General features: G+C 37.6%; 1 protein-coding gene across 4 annotated transcripts in view; it reads right to left on the minus strand.

The window, feature by feature from the left end:
• Positions 1–26,371, minus strand: part of TRIM36 (tripartite motif containing 36) — a 52,842-nt gene that overhangs the window by 13,518 nt on the left and 12,953 nt on the right. For 2 of the 4 annotated variants that reach the window (XM_067731460.1, XM_067731462.1), the window contains exons 3-6: positions 24,006–24,035; positions 19,649–19,974; positions 17,951–18,097; positions 13,699–13,794 (exon numbers count right to left, since the gene is read on the minus strand). In XM_067731460.1, the coding sequence (XP_067587561.1) occupies positions 13,699–13,794; positions 17,951–18,097; positions 19,649–19,974; positions 24,006–24,035 (599 nt within the window). The remainder of the gene's footprint in view (positions 1–13,698; positions 13,795–17,950; positions 18,098–19,648; positions 19,975–24,005; positions 24,036–26,371) is intronic. The other 2 variants (XM_067731461.1, XM_067731463.1) reach the window with 1 other exon arrangement.

The raw sequence follows: 26,371 nt of genomic DNA on the forward strand, positions 1-26,371 counted from the left end.
ATAGGGGTCCCAGAAGGAGAAGAGAGACAGAAAGGACCTGAGAAAATATTTGAAGAGATTATAGACTAAAACTTCCCTAACATGGGAAAGGAAATAGCCACCCAACTCCAGGAAGTGCAGAGAGTCCCATACAAGATAAACCCAAGGAGAAACACGCCGAGACACACAGTAATCAAATTGGCAAAAATTAAAGACAAAGAAAAATTATTGAAAGCAGCAAGGGAAAAACGACAAATAACATACAAGGGAACTCCCATAAGGTGAACAGCTGATTTCTCAGCAGAAACTCTACAAGCCAGAAGGGAGTGGCATGACATACTTAAGGTGATGAAAGGGAAGAACCTACAACCAAGATCATTCTACCCGCCAAGGATCTCATTAAGATTTGATGGAGAAATCAAAAGCTTTACAGACAACCAAAAGCTAAGAGAATTCAGTACCACCAAACCAGCTCTACAACAAATGCTAAAGGAACTTCTCTAAGTGGGAAACACAAGAGAAGAAAAGGACCTAAGAAACAAACCCAAAACAATTAAGAAAATGGTAATAGGAACATACATAGTGATAATTACCTTAAACGTGAATGGATTAAATGCTCCAACCAAAAGACACAGGCTTGCTGAATGGATACAAAACAAGACCCATACATATGCTGTTACAAGAGACCCACTTCAGACCTAGCGACACATTCAGACTGAAAGTGAGGGGATGGAAAAGATATTCCATGTAAACAGAAATCAAAAGAAAGGTGGAGTCACAATACTCATATCAGATAAAACAGACTTTAAAATAAAGACTATTACAAGAGACAAAGAAGGACGCTACATAATGATCAAGGGATCAATCCAAGAAGATATAACATTATAAATATATATGCACCCATCACAGGAGCACCTCAATACATAAGGCAACTGCTAACAGCTATAAAAGAAGAAATCGACAGTAACACAATAATAGTGGGGGACTTTAACCCCTCACTTATACCAATGGACAGATCATCCAGACAGAAAATTAATAAGGACACACAAGCTTAAAATGACACAACAGACCAAATAGATTTAATTGATATTTATAGGACATTCCATCCAAAAACAGCAGATTACACTTTCTTCTCAAGTGCGCATGGAACATTCTCCAGGATAGGTCACATTGTGGGTCACAAATCAAGCCTCAGTAAATTTAAGAAAATTGAAATCATATCAAGCATCTCTTCTAACCACAACACTATGAGATTAGAAATCAATTACAGGGAAAAAACCCGTAAAAAACACAAACACATAGAGGCTAAACAATACGTTACTAAATAACCAAGAGATCACTGACGAAATCAAAGAGGAAGTCAAAAAATACCTAGAGAAAAATGATAATGAAAAGACTACAATCCAAAACCAATGGGATGCAGCAAAAGCAGTTCTAAGAGGGAAGTTTATAGCTATACAAGGCTACCTCAAGAAACAAGAAAAATCCCAAACAAACAACCTAAACTTACACCTAAAGGAACTAGAGAAAGAAGAACAAACAAAACCCAGGGTTAGCAGAAGGAAAGAAATCATAAAGATCAGAGCAGAAATAAATGAAATAGAAAACAACAGCAAAGATCAATAAAACTAAAAGCTGGTTCTTTGAGAAGATAAACAAAATTGATAAACCATTAGCCAGACTCATCAAGAAAAAGAGGGAGAGGACTCAAATCAATAAAACTACAAATGAAAAAGGAGAAGTTACAACAGACACCGCAGAAATACAAACCATACTAAGACCACTACAAGCTACTCTACACCAATAAAATGGACAACCTGGAAGAAACGGAGAAATTCTTAGAGAGGTATAACCTTCTAAGACTGAACCAGGAAGAAATATGAACAGACCAATCATAAGTAATGAAATTGAAACTGTGATTAAATATCTTCCAACAGGGCTTCCCTGGTGGTGCAGTGGTTAAGAAACCGCCTGCCAATGCAGGGGACACAGGTTCGACCCCTGGTCTGGGAAGATCCCACATGCCGCGGAGCAACTAAGCCCATGCGCCAAAACTATTGAGCCTATGCTCCAGAGCCTGAGAGCCACAACTACTGAGTCCATGTACCACAGCGACTGAAGCCCACGCACCTAGAGCCCATGATCTGCAAAAAGAGAAGCCACCGCAATGAGAAACCCGCACACCGCAACAAAGAGTAGCCCCCACTCGCTGCAACTAGAGAAAGACCACATGCAGTAACGAACACCCAACGCATCCAAAAATAAATAATAAAATAAAATTAATTAATTAAAAAAAATCTTCCGACAAACAAAAGTCCAGGACCAGATGGCTTCACAGGTGAATTATATCAACCATTTAGAGAAGAGCTAACACCCATCCTTCTCAAACTCTTCCAAAAAACTGCAGAGGGAACACTCCCAAACTCATTTTATGAGGCCACCATCACCCTGATACAAAAACCAGACAAAGATACTACAAAAGAAGAAAATTACAGACCAATATCACTGATGACTACAGATGCAAAAATCCTCAACAAGATACTAGCAAACAGAATCCAACAACACATTAAAAGGATCATACACCATGATCAAGTGGGATTTATCCCAGGGATGCAAAGATCCTTCAATATATGCAAATCAATCAATGTGATACACCATATTAACAAATTGAAGAAGAAAAACCATATGATCATCTCAATAGATGCAGAAAAAGCTTTTGACAAAATTCAACACCCATTTATGATAAAAACTCTCCAGAAAGTGGGCACAGATGGAAGCTACCTCAACATAATAAAGGCCATATATGACCAACCCACAGCAAACATCATTCTCAATGGTAAAAAACTGAAAGCATTTCCTCTAAGATCAGGAACAAGACAAGGATGTCCACTCTCGCCACTATTTTTTATTTTTCGCCACTATTATTCAACATAGTTTTGGAAGTCCTAGTCATGGCAATCAGAGAAGAAAAAGAAATAAAAGGAACCAAATTGGAAAAAAGAAGTAAAACTGTCACTGTTTGCAGATGATATGATACTATACATAGAGAATCCTAAAGATGCCACCAGAAAACTACTAGAGCTAATCAATGAATTTGGTAAAATTGCAGGATACAAAATTAATGCACAGAAATCTCTTACATTCCTATTCACTAATGGTGAAAAATCTGAAAGAGAAATTAAGGAAACACTCCCATTTACCATTGCAACAAAAAGAATAAAATACCTAGGAATAAACCTACCTAGGGAGACAAAAGACCTGTATGCAGAAAACTATAAGACACTGTTGAAAGAAATTAAAGATACCAACAGATGGAGAGATATACTATTTTCTTGGATTGGAAGAATCAATATTGTGAAAATGACTATACTACCCAAAGCAATCTACAGATTCAATGCGCTCCCTATCAAATTACCAATGGCATTTTTTACAGAGCTAGAACAAAAAATCTTAAAATTTGTATGGAGACACAAAAGACCCCAAATAGCAAAAGCAGTCTTGAGGGAAAAAAACGGAGCTGGAGGAATCAGACTCCCTGACTTCAGACTATACTACAAAGCTACAGTAATCAAGACAGTATGGTACTGGCACAAAAACAGAAATATAGATCAATGGAACAGGATAGAAAGTCCAGAAATAAACCCACGCACCTATGGTCAACTAATCTATGACAAAGGAGGCAAGGATATACAATGGAGAAAAGACAGTCTCTTCAGTAAGTGGTGCTGGGAAAACTGGACAGCTACATGTAAAAGAATGAAATTAGAACACTCCCTAACACTATACACAAAAATAAACTCCAAATGGATTAGAGACCTAAATGTAAGACTGGACACTATAAAACTCTTAGAGGAGTAGGCTTCCGGGAAGATGGCGGAAGAGTAAAATGTAGAGATCACCTTCCTCCCCACAGATACACCAGAAATACATCTACACATGGAACAACTCCTACAGAACACCTACTGAGCGCTGGCAGAAGACCTCAGACCTCCCAAAAGGCAAGAAACCCCCCACGTACCTGGGTAGGGCAAAAGAAAAAAGAATAAACAGAGACAAAATGATAGGAAGGGGACCTGCAACAGTGGGAGGGAGCCGTGAAGGAGGAAAGGTTTCCACACACTGGGAAGCCCCTTCGCGGGCGGAAACTGCAGGTGGCGGAGGGGGGGAGCTTCTGAGCCGCAGAGGACAGCACAGCAACAGGGGTACGGAGGGCAAAGCGGAGAGATTCCCGCACAGAGGACTGCTGCCGACCGGCACTCACCAGCCCAAGAGGCTTATCTGCTCACCCGCCAGGGCGGGCAGGGCTGGGAGCTGAGGCTCGGGCTTCAGTCGGAGCGCCGGGAGAGGACTGGGGTTGGCGGCGTGAACACAGCCTGCAGGGAGTTAGTGCGCCACGGCTAGCCAGGAGCGAGTCCAGGAAAAGGTCTGGAGCTGCCGAAGAGGCAAGAGACTTTTTCTTCCCTCTTTTTTTTCCTGGTGTGCGAGGACAGGGGATTAAGAGCACTGCTTAAAGGAGCTCCAGAGACGGGCGCGAGCGCGGCTAAAAGCACGGACGCCAGAGACAGGCATGAGACGCTAAGGCTGCTGCTGCCGCCACGAAGAAGCCTGTGTGCGAGCACAGGTCACTCTCCACACCCCCCTTCTGGGGAGGCTGTGCAGCCCGCCACTGCCAGGGTCCCGGGATCCGGGGACAACTCCCCCGGTAGAACGCATGGCGCGCCTAAGGCTGGTGCAACATCACGCCGGCCTCTGCCACCGCAGGCTCGCCCCACACTCCGTGCCCCTTCCTCTCCCCAGCCTGAGTGAGCCAGAGCCCCCGAATCAGCGGCTCCTTTAACCTTGTCCTGTCTGAGCGAAGAACAGCTGCCCTCCGGCGACCTACATGCAGAGGCGGGGCCAAATCCAAAGCTGAGCCCCGGGAGCTGTGAGAACAAAGAAGAGAAAGGGAAATCTCTCCCAGCAGCCTGAGAACCAGCAGATTAAAACTCCACAATCAACTTGATGTACGCTGCATCTGTGGAATACATGAATAGACAACGAATCATCCCAACTTAAGGAGGTGGACTTTGAGAGCAAGATTTATGATTTTTTCCCCTTCTCCTCTTTTTGTGAGTGTGTATGTGTATGCTTCTGTGTGAGATTTTTGTTTGTATAGCTTTGCTTCCACCATTTGTCCTAGGGTTCTATCCGTCCTTTTTTTATTATTATTTCTTTTATTTTCTCTTAATTATTTTTTTATTTTAATAACTTTATTATATTTTATCTTACTTTCTTTTATTTTACTTTACCTTCTTTCTCTTCTTTTCCTTACTTCCCTCCTTCCTTCCTTCCTTCCTCCCTCCTTCCCTCCCTCCCTTCTTTCTTTCTTTCCTTCCTTCCTTCTTTCCTTTCTTCCTTCCTTCCTTCCTTCTAGTAATTCTTTCTTTCTACTTTTTCTCCCTTTTATTCTGAGCCATGTGGATGAAAGGCTCTTGGTGCTGCAGCCAGGAGTCAGTGCTGTGCCTCTGAGGTGGGAGAGCCAACTTCAGGACACTGGTCCACAGGAGACCTCCCAGCTCCACATAATATCAAACGGCGAAAATCTCCCAGAGATCTCCATCTCAACACCAGCACCCAGCTTCACTCAACGACCAGCAAGCTACAGTGCTGGACATTCTGTGCCAAACAACTAGCAAGACAGGAACACAACCCCACCCATTAGCAGAGAGGCTGCCTAAAATCATAACAAATCCACAGAAACCCCAAAACACACCACCAGACGTGGACCTACCCACCAGAAAGACAAGATCCAGCCTCATCCACCAGAACACAGGCACTAGTCCCGTTCACCAGGAAGACTACACAACCCACTGAACCAACCTTAGCCTCTGGGGACAGACACCAAAAACAATGGGAACTACGAAACTGCAGCCTAAAAACAGGGGACCCAAAACACAGTAAGATAAACAAAATGAGAAGACAGAAAAACACACAGCAGATGAAGAAGCAAGATAAAAACCCACCAGACATAACAAATGAAGAGGAAATAGGCAGTCTACCTGAAAAAGAATTCAGAATAATGATAGTAAAGATGATCCAAAATCTTGGAAATAGAATAGACAAAATGCAAGAAACATTTAACAAGGACCTAGAAGAACTAAAGATGAAACAAAAAACGAAGAACAACACAATAAATGAAATGAAAGATACTCTAGATGGGATCAATAGCAGAATAACTGAGGCAGAAGAACGGATAAATGACCTGCAAGATAAAATAGTGGAAGTAACTACTGCAGAGCAGAATAAAGAAAAAAGAATGAAAAGAACTGAGGACACTCTCAGAGACCTCTGGGACAACATTAAACACACCAACATTCGAATTATAGGGGTTCCAGAAGAAGAGAAAAAGAAAGGGACTGAGAATATATTTGAAGAGATTATAGATGAAAACTTCCCTAATATGGGAAAGGAAATAGTTAATCAAGTCCAGGAAGCACAGAGAGTCCCATACAGGATAAATGCAAGGAGAAATACGCCAAGACACGTACTAATCAAACTGTCAAAAATTAAATACAAAGAAAACATATTAAAAGCAGCAAGGGAAAAACAACAAATAACACATGAGGGAATCCCCATAAGGTTAACAGCTGATCTTTCAGCAGAAACCCTGCAAGCCAGAAGGGACTGGCAGGACATATTTAAAGTGATGAAGGAGAAAAACCTGCAACCAAGATTACTGTAGCCAGCAAGGATCTCATTCAGATTTGATGGAGCAATTAAAACCTTTACAGACAAGCAAAAGCTGAGAGAGTTCAGCATCACCAAACCAGCTTTACAACAACTGCTAAAGGAACTTCTCTAGGCAAGAAACACAAGAGACGGAAAAGACCTCCAATAACGAACCCAAAACAATTAAGAAAATGGGAATAGGAACATACATATCGATAATTACCTTAAATGTAAATGGACTAAATGCTCCCGCCAAAAGACACAGATTGGCTGAATCGATACAAAAACAAGACCCATATATTTGCTGTCTACAAGAGACCCTCTTCAGACGTACAGACACATACAGACTGAAAGTAAGGGGATGGAAAAAGATTTCATGCAAATGGAAACCAAAAGAAAGCTGGAGTAGCAATTCTCATATCAGACAAAATAGACTTTAAAATAAAGAATGTTACAAGAGACAAGCAAGGACACTACAAAATGATCGAGGGATCAATCCAAGAAGAAGATATAATAATTGTAAATATTAATGCACCCAACATAGGAGCAACTCAATACATAAGGCAAATACTAACAGCAGTAAAAGGGGAAATTGACAGTAACACATTCATAGTAGGGGACTTTAACACCCCACTTTCACCAATGGACAGATCATCCAAAATGAAAATAAATAAGGAAACACAAGCTTTAAATGATACATTAAACAAGATGGACTTATTTGATATTTATAGGACATTCCATCCAAAAACGACAGAATACACATTTTTCTCAAGTGCTCATGGAACATTCTCCAGGATAGATCATATCTTGGGTCACAAGTCAAGTCTTGGTAAATTTAAGAAAACTGAAATTGTATCAAGTATCTTTTCCAACCACAATGCTATGAGACTAGATAACAATTACAGGAAAAGATATGTAAAAAATACAAACACATGGAGGCTAAACAATACACTACTTAATAACGAAGTGATCAGTGAAGAAATCAAAGAGGAAATCAAAAAATACCTAGAAACAAATGACAGTGGAGACACGACGACCCAAAATCTATGGGATGCAGCAAAAGCAGTTCTAAGAGGGAAGTTTATAGCAATACAATCCTACCTTAAGAAACAGGAAACACCTCGAATAAACAACCTAACCTTGCACCTAAAGCAATTAGAGAAAGAAGAACAAAAACCCCCCCAAAGTTAGCAGAAAGAAAGAAATCATAAAAATCAGATCAGAAATAAATGAAAGGGCTTCCCTGGTGGCGCAGTGGTTGAGAGTCTGCCTGCCGATGCAGGGGACACAGGTTCGTGCCCCGGTCCGGGAGGATCCCACATGCTGCAGAGTGGCTGGGCCCGTGAGCCATGGCCACTGAGCCTGCGCGTCCGGAGCCTGTGCTCCGCAGCGGGAGAGGCCACAGCAGTGAGAGGCCCGCAGAATGCAAAAAAAAAAAGAAAAAGAAAAAAAGAAAGAAATGAAGGCAACGATAGCAAAGATCAATAAAACTAAAAGCTGGTTCTTTGAGAAGATAAACAAAATTGATAAACCATTAGCCAGACTCATCAAGCAAAAAAGGGAGAAGACTCAAATCAATAGAATTAGAAAAGAAAAAGGAGAAATAACAACTGACACTGCAGAAACACAAAAGATCATGAGAGATTACTACAAGCAACTCTATGGCAATAAAATGGACTACCTGGATAAATGGACAAATTCTTTGAAATGCACAACCTGCCAAGACTGAATCAGGAAGAAATAGAAAATATGAACAGACCAATCACAAGCACTGAAATTGAAACTGTGATTCAAAATCTTCCAACAAACAAAAGCCCAGGACCAGATGGCTTCACAGGCGAATTCTATCAAACATTTAGAGAAGAGCTAACACCTATCCTTCTCAAACTCTTCCAAAATATAGCAGAAGGAGGAACACTCCCAAACTCATTCTACAAGGCCACCATTACCCTGATACCAAAACCAGACATACATGTCACAAACAAAGAAAACTACAGGCCAATATCACTGATGAACATAGATGTAAAAATCCTCAACAAAATACTAGCAAACAGAATCCAACAGCACATTAAATGGATCATACACCATGATCAAGTGGGGTTTATTCCAGGAATGCAACAATTCTTCAATATACGCAAATCAATCAACATGATACACCATATTAACAAATTGATGGAGAAAAACCATATGATCATCTCCATAGATGCAGAGAAAGCTTTCAAGAAAATTCAACACCCATTTATGATAAAAACCCTGCAGAAAGTAGGTATAGAGGGAAATTTCCTCAACATAATAAAGACCATATATGACAAACCCACAGCCAACATCGTCCTCAATGGTGAAAAACTGAAAGCATTTCCATTAAGATCAGGAACAAGACAAGGTTGCTCACTCTCACCACTCTTATTCAACATAGTTTTGGAAGTTTTAGCCACAGCAATCAGAGAAGAAAAGGAAATAAAAGGAATCCAAATCGGAAAAGAAGAAGTAAAGCTGTCACTGTTTGCAGATGACGTGATACTATACATAAAGAATCCTAAAGATGCTACCAGAAAACTACTAGAGCTAATCAATGAATTTGGTAAAGTAGCAGGATACAAAATTAATGCACAGAAATCTCTGGCATTCCTATACACTAATGATGAAAAATCTGAAAGTGAAATCAAGAAAACACTCCCATTTACCACTGCAATAAAAAGAATGAAGTATCTACGGATAAACCTACCTAAGGAGACAAAAGACCTGTATGCAGAAAATTATAAGACACTGATGAAAGAAATTAAAGTTGATACAAATAGATGGAGAGATATACCATGATCTTGGATTGGAAGAATCAACATTGTGAAAATGACTCTACTACCCAAAGCAATCTACAGATTCAATGCAATCCCTATCAAACTACCACTGACATTTTTTACAGAACTAGAACAAAAAATTTCACAATTTGCATGGAAACACAAAAGACCCTGAATAGCCAAAGCAATCTTGAGAAAGAAAAACGGAGCTGGAGGAATCAGGCTCCCAGACTTCAGACTATACTACAAAGCTACAGTAATCAAGACAGTATAGTACTGGCACAAAAACAGATAGATCAATGGAACAGGATAGAAAGCCCAGAGATAAACCCACGCACATATGGTCACCTAATCTTTGATAAAGGAGGCAGGAATGTACAGTGGAGAAAGGAAAGCCTCTTCAGTAAGTGGTGCTGGGAAAACTGGACAGGTACATGGAAAAGTATGAGATTAGATCTCTCCCTAACACCATACACAAAAATAAGCTCAAAATGGAAAGTCCTAAATGTAAGGCCAGAAACTATCAAACTCTTAGAGGAAAACATAGGCAGAACACTCTATGACATAAATCACAGCAAGATCCTTTTTGACCCACCTCGTAGAGAAAGGGAAATAAAAACAAAAATAAACAAATGGAACCTAATGAAACTTCAAAGCTTTTGCACAGCAAAGGAAACCATAAACAAGACCAAAAGACAACCCTCAGAATGGGAGAAAATATTTGCCAATGAAGCAACTGACAAAGGATTAATCTCCAAAATTTATAAGCAGCTCTTGCAGCTCAATAACAAAAAAACAAACAGCCCAATCCAAAAACGGGCAGAAGACCTAAATAGACATTTCTCCAAAGAAGATATACAGACTGCCAACAAACACATGAAAGAATACTCAACATCATTAATCATTAGAGAAATGCAAATCAAAACTACAATGAGATATCATCTCACACCAGTCAGAATGGCCATCATGAAAAAATCTAGAAACAATAAATGCTGGAGAGAGTGTGGAGAAAAGGGAACCCTTTTGCACTGTTGGTGGGAATGTGAATTGGTACAGCCACTATGGAGAACAGTATGGAGGTTCCTTAAAAAACTACAAATAGAACTACCATATGACCCAGCAATCCCACTACTGGGCATATACCCTGAGAAAACCATAATTCAAAAAGAGTCGTGTACCAAAATGTTCATTGCAGCGCTATTTACAATAGCCCAGAGATGGAAACAACCTAAGTGTCCACCATCGGATAAATGGATAAAGAAGATATGGCACATATATACAATGGAATATTACTCAGCAATAAAAAGAAACGAAATTGAGCTATTTGTAATGAGGTGGATAGACCTAGAGTCTGTCATACAGAGTGAAGTAAGTCAGAAAGAGAAAGACAAATACCGTATACTAACACATATATATGGAATTTAAGGAAAAAAGATGTCATGAAGAACCTAGGGGTAAGACAGGAATAAAGACACAGACCTACTAGAGAATGGACTTGAGGATATGGGAAGGGGGAATGGTAAGCTGTGACAAAGCGTGAGAAAGGCATGGACATATATACACTACCAAACGTAAGGTAGATAGCTAGTGGGAAGCAGCCACATAGCACAGGGAGATCAGCTCGGTGCTTTGTGACCACCTGGAGGGGTGGGATAGGGAGGGTGGGAGGGAGGGAGACGCAAGAGGGAAGAGATATGGGAACATATGTATATGTATAACTGATTCACTTTGTTATAAAGCAGAAAGTAACACACCATTGTAAAGCAATTACGCTCCAATAAAAAAAAAACTCTTAGAGGAAAACATAAGAAGAACACTCTTTGACATAAATCACAGCAAGATCTTTTCTGATTCACCTCCTAGAGTAATGGAAATAAAAACAAAAATAAACAAATGGGACCTAATGAAACTTAAAAGCTTTTGCAAAAGAAAGGAAACTACAAACAAGACAAAAAGGCAGACCTCAGAAAGGGAGAAAATATTCGCAAATGAAGCAATGGATAAAGAATTAATCTCCAAGATATATAAACAGCTCATGCAGCTCAATATTAAAAAAACAAACAACCTAATCAAAAACTGGGCGGAAGACCTCAACAGATATTTCTCCATAGAAGATGGAAAGATGGCCAAGAGACACATGAAAAGCTGCTCAACATCACTAATTATTAGAGAAATGCAAATCAAAACTACAATGAGGTATCACCTCACACCAGTTAGAATGGGTATCATCAGAAAATCTACAAACAACAAATGCTAGAGAGGGTGTGGAGAAAAGGGAACTCTCTTGCACTTTCGGTGGGAATGTAAATTGATACAGACACTATGGAGAACATTATGGAGGTTCCTTAAAAAACTAAAAATAGAATTACCATATGACCCAGCAATCCCACTACTGGGCATATACCCAGAGAAAACTGTAATTCAAAAAGACACATGTGGGCTTCCCTGGTGGCGCAGTGGTTGAGCATCCGCCTGCCGATGCAGGGGACAGGGGTTTGTGCCCCGTTCAGGAAGATCCCACATGCCGCGGAGCGGCTGGGCCCGTGAGCCATGGCCGCTGAGCCTGCGCGTCCGGAGCCTGTGCTCCGCAACAGGAGAGGCCACAACAGTGAGAGGCCCGCGTACTGCAAAAAAAAAAAGAAAAAAAAGACACATGCACCCCAATGTTCAGTGCAGCACCGTTTACAATAGCCAGGTCATGGAAGCAACCTAAATGCCCATCGACAGACGAATGGATAAAGAAGATGTGGTACATATATACAGTGGAATATTACTCAGCCACGAAAAGGAACAAAATTGGGTCATTTGTAGAGACGTGGATGAATCTAGAGACTGTCATACAGAGTGAAGTAAGTCAGAACAACAAATATCACATATTAACACATATATGTGGAACCTAGAAAAATGGTACAGATGAACCAGTTTGCAGGGCAGAAATTGAGACACAGATGTAGAGAACAAACGTATGGACACCAAGAGGGGAAAGCAGCTGTGGGTGGGGGTGGTGGTGTGATGAATTGGGAGATTGCGATTGACATGTATACACTGATGTGTATAAAATGGATGACTAATAAGAACCTGCTCTATAAAAAAATAAATAAAATAAAATTCAAAAAAAAATTTACTGGTAATATGGTGCTAATTCACATAATTTTTCAATGATTTTTACCCATTTTTGAAAAAAATTTGTAAGAAATGACAGTCTCATACTAGCCAAAGTATTTTTATATTTAATTACAAAACATAAAGTGATCAAGGGTAATGGCTCTTCAGTTTATTTCAAATAGAGAAAAGAAATAGGGATCAAAATCAGTGAAGACTATTAGGAATTTTAAAATAACCCAGTCCTATCCTCTCTTACTATATTTTTAAAGTGCTATCAGTTTTTAAAATTTTTTATTGAAGTATAATATGCAAAGAGGAAAATGTACATATAAGTGTAAGGATCAGTGAGGCTTTGCAACCACACCCATGTAACCAGCATCCAGATTGAACAATATTACCAGTATCCCAGAAGCCACCCTTATAACTTTTCCAGGCACTAATCCTCTCTCTCTTCAGTAACTCCTATCCTGAACAACACAGTCTTGTTTCACCTGTCTTGGAATCACCCAGCATGTACTCCTTTGTATTTGGCATCTTCCTTTCAATATTAGTGCCAGACTTATCTACATTGTTGCACATAGTTGTAGATATTCATCCTTCACTGCTATTTATATTCCACTGTTAATGAACATTTGAGTACTTTCCGTTTTGTGGCTATCACAAATAATGCAGCTAAGAACATCTTAATACATGTCTTTTGGTGAACATATGTGACAGGAATATATTTCGGAGTATCTGGAAACTTAAATAAACCTGGTCTTATTGACATATAGTATATTTTTCAAATGCAATCTGTTAGTTTTATAAGATACAGATAATCATAAAAGCTATCATTTTCCTTATATTGCTACTTTGGAGAACTCGTTAACTGCCACATAAAGAATTAGTCATTCTTTCCTCTGTGTTCCAATATCATTTAATCACAACCTCTATCAGCACCGATCACATAGCATTATATTTTACATTTGTTTTCTTAGTCCCAGAAAAGCAGAAGTGAGATCTAACACAACTTTGTACTCCCAGCTCAAATAATACCCTCTGGATTTTATGAACGAATAAATGAATATCTAAATGAATAAGTGAAAAATATGCAAACCAGCTTATCACTTACCTCCGTTTCTTTCATTAACAAGTTCAGTTCAGAAATCTGACTCTTCACCTGGCTCTCCTTGCCAATAAGGTAATCAATATCTTTTGAAAGCTTTTCCTATTGGAATATATTAGAAACAGAAATAGAAGTGTAACAAAGGCCTTCCAGAATTTCTTTTAACACAGTATCCTCTTCTCTAGCCTATGATGAACAGACAGTAAAATCAACAATGGTTATTATCGTTATTAACCCAGCGTAAACAGTCACTGGCGTTGAGCACACAGGCCTAAAGATACATGAGGGATTAGAAGCAGTTAGAAAAAAGAACAAGGTAGTGATGCTCAGATTAGTAAAAACTCCTGAATACACAAATAGCATATTTTTGTTGTCTCATCATCACTCCCAGAATGCTTCCTCCCAAGGCTTCTAAGTAGATGGAAGGGCAGCAATCCAAATAGTGTTGTCTTCCACCAGATTTTATAATTCACTCTCACACACACACACCCCACACACAACAGGAAAAACAACAAAGACCCTTCCAAAATAATCTTCAGAGTCCATCCCAGCCTAGATGTTCACTAAACAATTACACAATACACAATAATGAAAACACAGATTTATAAAAATAGGTAACTTCAAGAGCTTATTGAATAGTTTGTTCGTAAAGTAGTCATTTTGAAACTGGTATAGTTTACCATAATGTCATAGATTTTGGTGAGATCACTAGTGTGGCCCAGAAAACATTAATATACCTGAAATACATTTAAAAACAAACAATAATACCCTGACGCACCACGGGGTACAAAGCAGTAAGAGACAATGTATCCTGAGACTAAGTGAGAATAAGAACATCCAGAAAACACCTCCCATGCTGTAGCCCTGACAGGAGGATCTGAACATTTCTTGCTCACAACTGGACTAAGGGTTGAAAAGAGTTTGGAAGAAGAGGGGCAAAGCTCCTAGGAATTGAAGAAGTGAGTCTCCTTCTTATATCATCGTCCTCTTTTTTTACTTAGACCATGTTACAGGGTAAGAGAACGTATGCAGAAATGAAAGTGACAGGTCTCCAGCATGGCCCATCTTTAACTCTTTGGGACACCCAGCAATCAGACCCAGTGAGTTTCCTTGATGGCTCACTGGAGGGACAGAGGAAAGACCTGTCAGGCAGAGGAACAAGATTTCTGAGAACTCAAGGCAGGATGGGACCAAGAAGGAAATCATAGGATGTTAAGGATAGGAAGAGACATTAAAATCCTGCATTTTAATCCAGCATTTTACAGATAAGGAAACCAAAGCTCACTGAGTACAAATATCACATAGTCAATAGCTGAACTAGAAAACTCCTCACCACGCATTAACCATGATGTCACAGGCTGAGAGGTGCTTCTTCAGCACCAAGCTGCAAGGAAGATGATAGTTCTTCCAATACCACCGCTGTCAGGCCCATGTTAGGACCAGACCTACGGGGTATGAGTGCTGGCACTCTTTTTAGCTATAGTAGCAAAGAAAGGAATTTGGCCATTTAAACTGAAGTAGGGCTTAGTTCTGAAACAGCTTAAGTTAACAGTGCTAAATAGGCTAGAGAAGAATAGAGGACAGAATTCAGAAATACCATCCAAGGTCTAAGTGGTTCCAGTGAGCTGTGATGCTTAGACCAAGTCTCTGGCCAACCACAGCCTTTATCTGAGATGGCTCCAGTCTTCTCAGTCCCCTTAAACTTAGGCAGTCTGTGTTAAGACTAGATCTGTCTTAACCAAGAATCAGTGGTCCATTTATTCATAATCCTCAAAAAAGTATATGCACCAGACACTGATACTAGTTCATCTAACGTGAGAAGCAGGTTTAAATCCTTTAGTGTTATTAGGACCCCAGTTCTCTAGGAACTGATCAGAGGCTAAATTCTCAAGGACCCCAAAGTTGCTCAAAGCTTCCTCTAGAGCGGTGGTTCTCAAATGCTGGTGTGCATCAGTCTCCTGAGAGTCCATAAAGAACACAGAGGCCCAAGGTCATTAAAGAAGTACAGGCCTGGCTTCCATAGTTTTACCAAGTGTTCCAGGTGATTCTAACACCCAGCAGAGTTTGAGCTCTCTTCCTGCAACACTCAAGTGAGTAAAAATGAAAATGATATTATAAACCTACCTATGTCACCTACATCATGAAGGCCTCCAGCTTAAAATCTAAAACAAGTAAAAAGGAAGATCTAGGGAGATCTGTTTACTACTTTCAGCAAAACTGAATAATTTTACTCTTACTAAAAAGTGAATAAATTGCAAAATCCATTATGGAGTCTCAGTTTTAAAAGTGTGAAACATAAATGGGAGAAATTAACAACAAGGCAAAGGATAACTTAAGTGTATGCTATTGTCAAATACTGATTCCAAGTAACAGAAAAAAAAAGTTTTGGACAACTTATATAATATCCAACCAATAAGAAACAAACGAAAAAGGTGTCAAAGTTAAAATTAGCAAACAGTGTTATTGCCACTGTGAGGCACAACAGGGAAACAAAGACTGGATTTACTCACCCACTTGAAACAACTAAAAAATCCTAACAATAAATGAAACAGCTCTCAAGACACTGGACATCAAGAAACAAAAAACAGTGTCCCTGAGGGATGGGAAACAAGATGAGCCTATGATTGCTCTCAGCTTATTGTCAGGAGAAGGCTTCCCAGGCCTGGTGCAGAGAACTCAAATGGGGCCCAGGATCTCCCGTGACATGAGGTGATGAAGCTGGGAGTCTGCGGAGGCCAGAGTTTATAAAACATAACACCTAAGAACAGGTGGCCATAAAGAGAAAGAACTCCAGAGATTTACCAAGCAGCCCCCTTGCTTATTCATATGAGCTTTGATCAATTTTTATGTGTGAGGAAATTGCCACAGGCCAGGGCAAGTATCACCCAAAAGAATTAGAAGGAAGAATTTCAGAGCTCACACATGCCGGAAATAGTGCCTGTTCCCCACAAGCCAGACTAAAAAAAAAAAAAAAAACCTCAAAATTCATAGGGCATTGGGAAGAGTAAACAAATAGCTTTACTTCAATAATCACATAAAATTAGTCCTAGAACAAAATGCTGCTCTGTCCTAACAAAGCTTAACAGCAAGACCAAAAAGGAACAAATTGTTCCCAAGTAACTTCATCACACAACAGAAGAAAACTCAAGAATATCTTTAGGAATATAAAAATATCCAGTGCCCAACGAGGTGAGCTTTACAATACCTGGCAGCCAATCAAAAGTTGCCAGGCTTGCAAAGGAGGAGGGGAATACAACTCATAATGATAAGAAAAATCAGTCAAAATTGACCTAGTAATGACACAGATAACAGAATTAGTAAATGAGGACAGACAATAAAACAACAATACTGTAACCCATGTGTTGAATGTAGAGGGAGGACTGAGCATGTCAGACATACAAAATACAAAATATGAAACTGTATGTATAGATGCAAAATAGATACAGGTCAAAAAATGCATACACATATTGTTAAAGGAATCAAAAATTTAAATGGGTAGTAGATTTATAAATGAATTGATTCCCTTTTAAAAAGGAAAAAAGAATGAAACAAAAAAATAGCACTATACCACTGCCTACTTGGCTGTAGATTATCAAATTTAAAAGTTTTAAAAGGGCCATGTGGGCTTCCCTGGTGGCGCAGTGGTTGAGAGTCTGCCTGCTGATTCAGGGGACACGGGTTCGTGCCCCGGTCCGGGAAGATCCCACATGCCGCGGAGCGGCTGGGCCCGTGAGCCATGGCCGCTGAGCCTGCGCATCCAGGGCCTGTGCTCCGCAACAGAAAAGGCCACAACAGTGAGAGGCCCGCGTACCGAAAAAAAAAAAAAGGCCGTGTATAAGGTTAACAGACAGTAAATAACTCAGTTTTAGCTGGAATCCACCAGAATAAACAAAAATGCTTATACTAATTCTATTGGCAGCAATAAGAATCAAGTGTCTTAAAACAGCTACTACCCTTCAAAGTGTGTCACTCCCGTAACCACACTCAATGTCGTGGCATTGGGCTCATGTAGGGATGGATCATAATGAAGTGTCCTTCATCCCTCTCTTTCCTCAGAACTAGATATCAGTAGGATAAAGAGCTGCCTGGTCAGAAATACTAACAACCTAATATTAATAGATCATTAAGTAACACTTTAGATTATTAACTCATTTCAGTAAAACAGACCACACAATATGCACAGTATGATTTTATACAGAAAAAGTTAAAGGTCTAAAGTTATAAAGGATCAAAATTTAGTTCCAAAAATAAGTTCTACCTTTAAGGTTTTGTAGGCACTGCTCATAGTGGTTACACGGTGGTTGGAATGATTACCACCCAACTTACAGAGATGACAAACTGGCCTCTTACATAATTCACAGTACATGTTTATTCTCTCCGTTTCATGTTCTGGGCACATTAAAATCTATTGAATAAAGAATAAAAGTAGGATTAAGGGTCTTCATAGCTTACATGGCACTCAAAAGATTTCAAGTAATTGGGTAAAGTCCCAAAACACAAAGATTTGCTTTATGAAATCACTAAATAAAGCCATTTAAAGTAATGAAAGTGTAAAAAGAAATAAAAGCATTTGGTACATTATATGAGAATTCTCTACATTAGAATTACTGTTTTTCAATTTGAGGGTTCAAACGGTCAATTAATTATGTAAGTGTTATTTCCTCTAAACCTGCTGATAAGAAGGTAAAAATTTACTTCCTATAAGACTTAAATGAAATGCTTAAACAAGCTAGAAAGGTCCTCTGATCATAATGACTAGGTAAATTCTTAATGATCATGATCAATATTTTTTAAGGTATCATAACAAATAACTTATGAGGACCCATAGCCTCATTATCCTCACAAGAAATCTGTTACTAAGAGAGTCTTGGAACACTTTATAAGCTTCCAGATGTTTGCTTTTACATATTGATTGCACACACATTGACCAAATTTAGAACTGTGTTCTCCTGATTTAAGTTTCTACCTTTTTGTTTACTCTGTAAACTATCATCATAGTTACACTGAATTTTTACATAATGTAGCTGTTTTCATTTGGAAAAGAAGGAGGATTCTTTTAAACTAGTGTGTTAATGGAAATCAAAAAGCTGCCCATTATTCCAAAAGATTAGATTTTAAGCAACTACAACTGGTCTGATAACTTAGAGAAAATTTTTTTTAATTCCATTATAAAAAGTCCTAATACCAATGTGTAGCTCCAGGAGAAAAACTGGAAAAGATTTCAAATTTCTAAGCATGCCCAGGTTCCTACATTCTCAAAGCCATTACATTTAAAATAGAATATAAAGTCAGGCTTTCTGCAAGGAATGCAAGAACTCAAAAGTTATAAGGCAAATATTCTATAGGATGAGACACCTTTTTAGAACTTGACTATAGTGAATTACACTATTCACTATTTTGTTTCATCTATAACTTCATTCATAAAGTTTTTCTGTACGTTACTATAGAAATTACCCAGAATATTTAAGAAATGCAAATTCCACTTTAAATACTATAGAACCATTATATCATAAGCTTCAAACTATTAGGCTGTAGTTAGTTACTCTTATTTATTCATAATACAATTTTAGGTAACTAAAAATGTCAGAATGTTTCCCAATCACATCTTTTAGACAATTATGGATTTATCATATTAAAGCACAAAAGCTTTTTAACTTTAACCATTTCAATCTTAGACAGTATATCTGACATCACCTTTCCTCTCTTACTCAGTTATCATTACAAACATTCATATATTGTATTGTATCACACTGTATTGTAATAGAGTGAACCATAATATTGCCTTCTAAGCTCTGGGGACGTTTAGCAACATACTAAATAACTCCAACTACTAGGCCTTAATTTCTTGTTCCAGCTTTTAAAGTTATTTCCCTTCTTACTGTCAGGTTCTAGACTTGTTACAATTTATCTTATCATATTAAGTTTAATACTCTAACTTAATAGAAACTTCACTTACCTTGGGTCTAAAATTCGTAGTTGGGCCCACATACTCATGCTGCGCTTTTACAGTACCCCAAGGATGATAAATTTTGAAGCATTCATTGCAGTAGCTTGCACTACAGTCCATGCAACTTTTTGTGGATTCTTGAGGTGGTGGTTTACAAAGGTCACACATAATGGCTGTGGCTGCCCTGGCTGCCTGACGATATCTTTCAACAATAGTTTCCAAAGTGAAATTTCGAAACAGACCGTTGATTCCCCGTTCTCCAAGATCCACATCATGCTCACAGCCAGGACACGGAAAAGTAGTTGTCCTAGGGGTCAATGAATTGCGCTTCCAGCCTGTGTAATTAGTTAAGTCCTTGTTTAGTTACATCAGTAGGAAAATGGATAGAATGAAAACTAAGGAGTCATGTTTTGGAAAGATACATAACTACAAACATATTGCAAAAACATAATACTCAAAGTGGCTCCATATAAATCAATTTATGTACTGAAAATGCTTTTTTTAAAATGGTTTTTCCTTGGCATACAAAAGATAAGCCCAAGTTATTAAACAGTGATCAAATCAAAAAGGAATGAAATTATTCTGTAATAAATCCCATATAAAAACCATATTAAATCAAACAGATATGTGGACAAAACATATAATACAATACTACACAGGGTCAAGATCTTTTGAAATTATACAATTAATGTTTATAGTTAATTTCATATATCATTCCCAAAGGAATTTGGCTTGCATTTAAATGAACACAGCCTTGGCTCATTGATAGGAACTGAGTTTATACATAAAAGAGCAAGAGTCCTTAACCCAGCCAGGGTCCATGGATTGACTCCAGGAAGAGTCAAATAGTTTGGTAAACTATTTGAAATTATATGCAAAATTTCGCATGTATGTATCCATACATATTTTCTGGTTAAATAACCCATAGCTTTTATCAGAGTCTCAAAAGAATATGTGACCACAAAACTGTTAAGAACCACCGCAAGAGAGGGTATCCCACTGTAGTATTGTTTTATCTAGAAAATTCAGTAGGCAAAATCATTAGTTAATTGAGTGCAATCTATAAAAGAGTAAAAAGCTCATTCACAGATCTAGAATCTAGTGACTTTAAGAGGAACCAACCATTTAATATCTTCTTATGACCTGAAAAAAAGAATCATTAAGATTATTTAATTCAGTAAGCCAGAAGATACACCAAAAAAATTACAGATAACTTTACAATATATAAATAATACAATGAATGACCTTAAACATCACACTCTTCTTCAGTATTATCCTGATTTTAACAAATCAAGAAACCAAGGCATGACGGCCCTTACCCACAGGTTCACAAGAATCTGGGGTAGTCTGTTTAACACAGGTGTATGCCTATCATGTTCCCTCCTCTTCTGTATAAATTTGAGTATGTAGCCTTGGTTGCCTGCAAAATAACTTCCTAAATATAAACACAAAGTTTTTAACCTACAGCCTTCTTTCATACTACTATGTATCCAGTACCAAAAGTGAATGGTTAAACTTAGTATATGACATTTAGAAAAGGTCTTTAAGCAGCTATATTAATATTGCCTTGGCAACATTACTATCATCACTGAAGACTGTCTTAAAAGATATCTGGCATATCACTACATAAATCACTACAGGTAAAATTTAGTGATCAGCCCACGATATTATTCATTTGAAGTGACTTTACACCATGCAAAATGGCATTAGGCCCCCAAAGCTACTTATGCAACAAACATGCAGCTACACTATTTTAAATTTTAAATATTTTCAAAATATTTAAAGATATTTTTAACCTTCACATTTTAAAACATACCCAAAAAAGCATACAAAAAAATCTGCCCCATAAAAATTTGAAAATCTGACATAAAATATACTCTTGTAATAATTCTAAAAACATGCAATACAGTACAAGATATTTCACACCACAGCAGGCACATAATAAAATAAGCAGCAGAGCTACTTTTAAAACACATGCCAATGAAAATTTTGTTTAGTGAAAAAACAAGCCAAATAATTCTGGAAGTGATATAGTACAGTGGTCAAGTTTAAACAAATGGAAATTCATATTTAATTACATGCTTCCACACATGAACTAGGTGATATAAATTAAAATGGATACCTAATCTCAACAGTCAATGTTTTTAAAAAAATGAATTATTGGTTTTATGAATAGAAGATTGTGATCAATTATGTAATGGGGAAAAACAAAAGTAAATTATGCCAGTAAAATCACGCTTTAACACATACACTGGTGACACCCAGATTTTGGCCTCATGTTCAGAAATTTTAGAAAAAAAGTTTTATCCCTTTTCTGTAAACCTCTTTTGTTTTTATAATAAAAAAAACAAGGTATAAAGCATCACACTGAACTTCTTATATCAGACAAAATACTAAATCAATATATCTGCTAAAGAACTTTTATTTCATCTGTCTTAACTTCTACCATTGTTTTCATAAAAACAATCAATAGAATATATATTCAGGGCAATAAAGAAAACAGGACAGATCTAAGGATATTCTGGGAAGTGAACCTGATGGAAAAAAATCAAGATGGTAGAACTAAGAAAAAAACATAACAGAATCAACATTTCTCTATAACTCTGCTAATATAGTAAACATTAGCCAAATGTGGCTATTTAAATTTAATTAAAATTTAATTTAAAATTCATTTCCTTAGTTGTAGTACCCACATTTAAAATTCTCAAGAGCCACATATGGCTAGTGGCTACCATCTTGTATGGTGCATGGTCAAACATTTCTATAATTATAGAAAGGTCTATGGGACAGTACTACCCAGTAGCATGATATAATGGGGAAAAAAAGTAATGATGTCTTGGAAAGGTAAAGAAGCAATATAGGCCAAGCAATGCAATTTTCTATGTCAAACTCCATTTGCGGGGTCAATAATATTTGCTAATTATCTGAACACTGCCACCTCACAGAATCAATTCTTTACCCCATACCTTTAACTTCAACGACAGATTAAACTAGTTAAGCATAAACCATGACACAATTATAAAATGAAGACGCAATAAAAATTTCAAACTCGTTTATAGCAAATCCCCCCCCAAAAGTCAGCTTTCCATCATATGTTTTACCGTTTAAATGATCAAAGAGAATAATAAAGTATTTCAAAACAAAGAGAGTCAATTCATAACAGGTTCCAAACCTGTGCCAGCTGCATCTTCTCCCATATCCTGGCTGCAAACAACTTCCCCACTGTTAACACCTGGACACGTTAAGTAGACTATTTCTCCTCATGCTGGACACTCACGTTGGGCTTCCTGGTGTTGTGCATTGGACTGATGCCTTATGCTTCCACCTTAATGCTTCCACATTCTGACCATCTGATGCCTATGAGTTACATTTACCCTTTGAGTATTAGCATTTTCAAACTGCAAAAACTTTTTCTCGACTACCCTCTGAAGCAAAAGTAGGTAACAAGGTAATTTTTTAAGCAAACTGTTCCTATCTTTCCTCCTAATTATTAACTTTCAACACTTAAAATTCTCAGGGACTCACTAAAGCCTGTAAGAGAATGGATTACACGTGGCTTCTAGAAGTGGCTGTAAGATTTTAAAATCGAGGCATGTAGAAGCAGGTGAGGAAACCAGAAAAGGGATACATTTCAGGTGTTTATTTTCTCCACTAAAATTTAAGGTATCACCAGCATTCCTGAAAAAAAGTAGCCAATTTTACTTTAAAGGTCAACTGGAGTAAAAAAACAAAAATTATTTTAATAAAATGGGTTGGCCCACCTTTCACACAAAAGCAATGTACATTATTTACCCACAAGTGAGACCTGAGTGTTAAAACTCTGAACCCAAATACCTTAAAATAAAAACAAAAAATACACCATACGCACAAACAAGCAAAGATTATGGTATTAACTACAAAAATTATCAATACCTTTAAGCAAATTTTTAAATACAGAAGAAAGTACTGGCTTATTTAACCTCCCGAAGGGTAATATGGCTGTCAACGTAAGCTTTGTTCCACTAAGTAAATGTAAAGCATTTTTAAGGTAACATTAAAAAAAAACAAGGGGATGTCATTTTCTTTAAAAATATCCCATAATGGATGTGTGTGTGTGTGTGTGTGTGTGTGTGTGTGTGTGTGTGTATACATGGCAAAATGCAAGCACTAATAATCAGAGCTCCATTTAAAAACATCAGAAATTGTTTGGAATTTTAGTCCTGTTGACCTTTAAGTCATGTCAGCCAAATTTGTTCACTTTCTACATGATTTTGAAGACTTGACCACTGATATTTATTTTAAAAAAAACTTTATCTATATAAAGTTATTTAATTTAAATCTAACACTATACTGCCTGCGGCCACACAAGCAATAAAGCATTTTCTACCTCTCCACCCCAAAGATCTCCGTTGTGATGCTGTGAACAATGAACAGAAAGCTGGATTTAGAATTTAATTTCAAAGAGAAGATTCACAACATGTTAACAAAAGATAAAGCAGTAACTGTGTCCTACACATAATACAATTACTGAATTAACAGTAAAAAAAAAAATGTTTTTCCTGGTACGCATGGTATTTATATAAAGCCACCAATGTAAAACAGTCATCAAGCTTATCCTATCACGGTTCAGAATTAATCACTGTTGGTGCATCATTTAAGATACCTATACTTTATCCTACAGATTTGTATTTTTAAACAATCACACTTCTGAAAACTGTTGAATATATAAAGTAAAAATCAAGCATCTCTTTTCTGGTTTTTTTAAGTGATCTAAATCAACACAGTAAATAAACATTACTACCAATGATTGTATCTTAATGACAACAGGTAATACAGAATGGGAGAAAAGCTTGCATATATATGACCAAAAATGAACACTTATATAGCTCTTTTATTTTTACAGAATTTAACATGCTAGTGTTATACACACAAATCTTACTCTCCTTTCAAGGCATGCTTTTATTTTAAAATCTGTCAAATGACCCATGCAATGCTATTTGAAAGGAATATGTGTGAAAGTGTAAGCCACATATGTCATTTTACATTTTCCAGTAGCCACAAAAAAGTAAAAATAAACAAGTGAAATTAATTTTAGTAATACATATTTAACCCAATATATCCAAAAACTCTCATTTCAAAATGTAATATAAAATTATTAGAGGTATGTTATATTCATTTTTTCACTCTAAGAGGTACAAGTGCATATCTCAATTCAGACTAATGTGTCTCAAGCACTCAACAGCCACCTGTGGCTAGTGTACTGGACAGATCTGGAATTTTTGCTGTGAATATACCCAGAGTACTACTACTCTTCCACAAGGCAGCCATCATATTCTGCAGTCATCCCTTCACCAAATATTCTTATTTCCTATAATTGATCTCCACAGAGAAGCTTTCTAACTTGCCCCCCATGAGGACATAATACAGCTTAACAGGGCTCTTCGTAAAGAAGAGGGAGGAACATCTCGGTAAATCTAGTTTTGATCTCTTGTTCTGGAAAAATGCCATCATCGATAAATATAAGCCATCATGGCATGCTCTGTACAAATCTTATAGCAAACGTTTGTCATTCAACATCCACTCAACACATATTTATTAAACATCTACCAACTACTGTGCTAGTTAAGTTCCTGAAAACAGAAACAGTTAACTATTTTTCATCTATATTTCATTCATACTTTATATCGATCACATAAAAACCAAATCTTAAGATTCAAAGCCTATATAAAACACAGAATTTCATGAAATACACATGTGAGCTCAATCTAATGATCAGTAGAAATACTAGTATTTAACTACAATTTTATTTCATGATCTGTGCTGAATATTAATATACAAAAAGTGAATCTTCTTGGTCAATCAAGCCAGGGTCCCTAATTATCCAATGAGGATCTAGCAACAGAATATGAATTTTTATCTGATAGAATGATTTTAAGCTATCACTGTCTTTCCTCCCCTCCTCAGTATGCCAGTTTCCTAACAGGGACGAAAACATAAAAGTGATGACTTCACAAAGAGCATAACCCTCTCCAACCTCACACATCCTGCACTCCCATCGTTACCTAATGCTCCCTTTTTTGTATATACGTATAATTTTTATGTGTGTAAAATATCCTCCAAGGAATTGGTGATTACCATTTTAAAAAAATTCATGTTTTTAAAATATCATAATACCACTCTTAGAACAAATCTCCTCTTATACACTCTCTGATGGAGCACATAGACACAAATATTGCCCAAGGAGACTCCATATCACAGCATGGACCAAAAAAGATGGCATTCTCTAACATGCAAATGAGGAGAAAAAGATTCTTTTCTGATTTTAAAAAAAGGGTTGTTTTTTACAATATTAAAAAGTTACTCCTATACTAAAGAGGGAGAAATGGACAGAGTGGACAAAAGGATTAAACTGAAAACCTCAAAGCCCAAACTGGGCAGAGCTGAAGCCCTGAAGTCTGGTGCTCATGGCCGCTCGAGGACTCTCCTCCATAGGAAGGAAGTGCTGAACATGATGCTGTGGTATTTCTACCCAAACCTCTACCTCCCCTTGACCCTTACTGCCGATTTTGGCCCTTAACTTCCCAGTGGCCCTGTTCCCAATGATTTTAAATTAATTTTGATCTACATTAATCCTGCAATAGATGTTCAGAAGAAAGAAACACCACCCCTATAGGAAAAAATTTAAACACCGGCTATATAATAATGGTATAGGACTTCCCTGGCGCCACAGTAGTTAAGAATCCGCCTGCCAAT

The sequence above is a fragment of the Pseudorca crassidens genome, chromosome 3, assembly GCF_039906515.1.
Source record: "Pseudorca crassidens isolate mPseCra1 chromosome 3, mPseCra1.hap1, whole genome shotgun sequence".
In the NCBI taxonomy this organism is placed as follows: Eukaryota; Metazoa; Chordata; class Mammalia; order Artiodactyla; family Delphinidae; genus Pseudorca; species Pseudorca crassidens.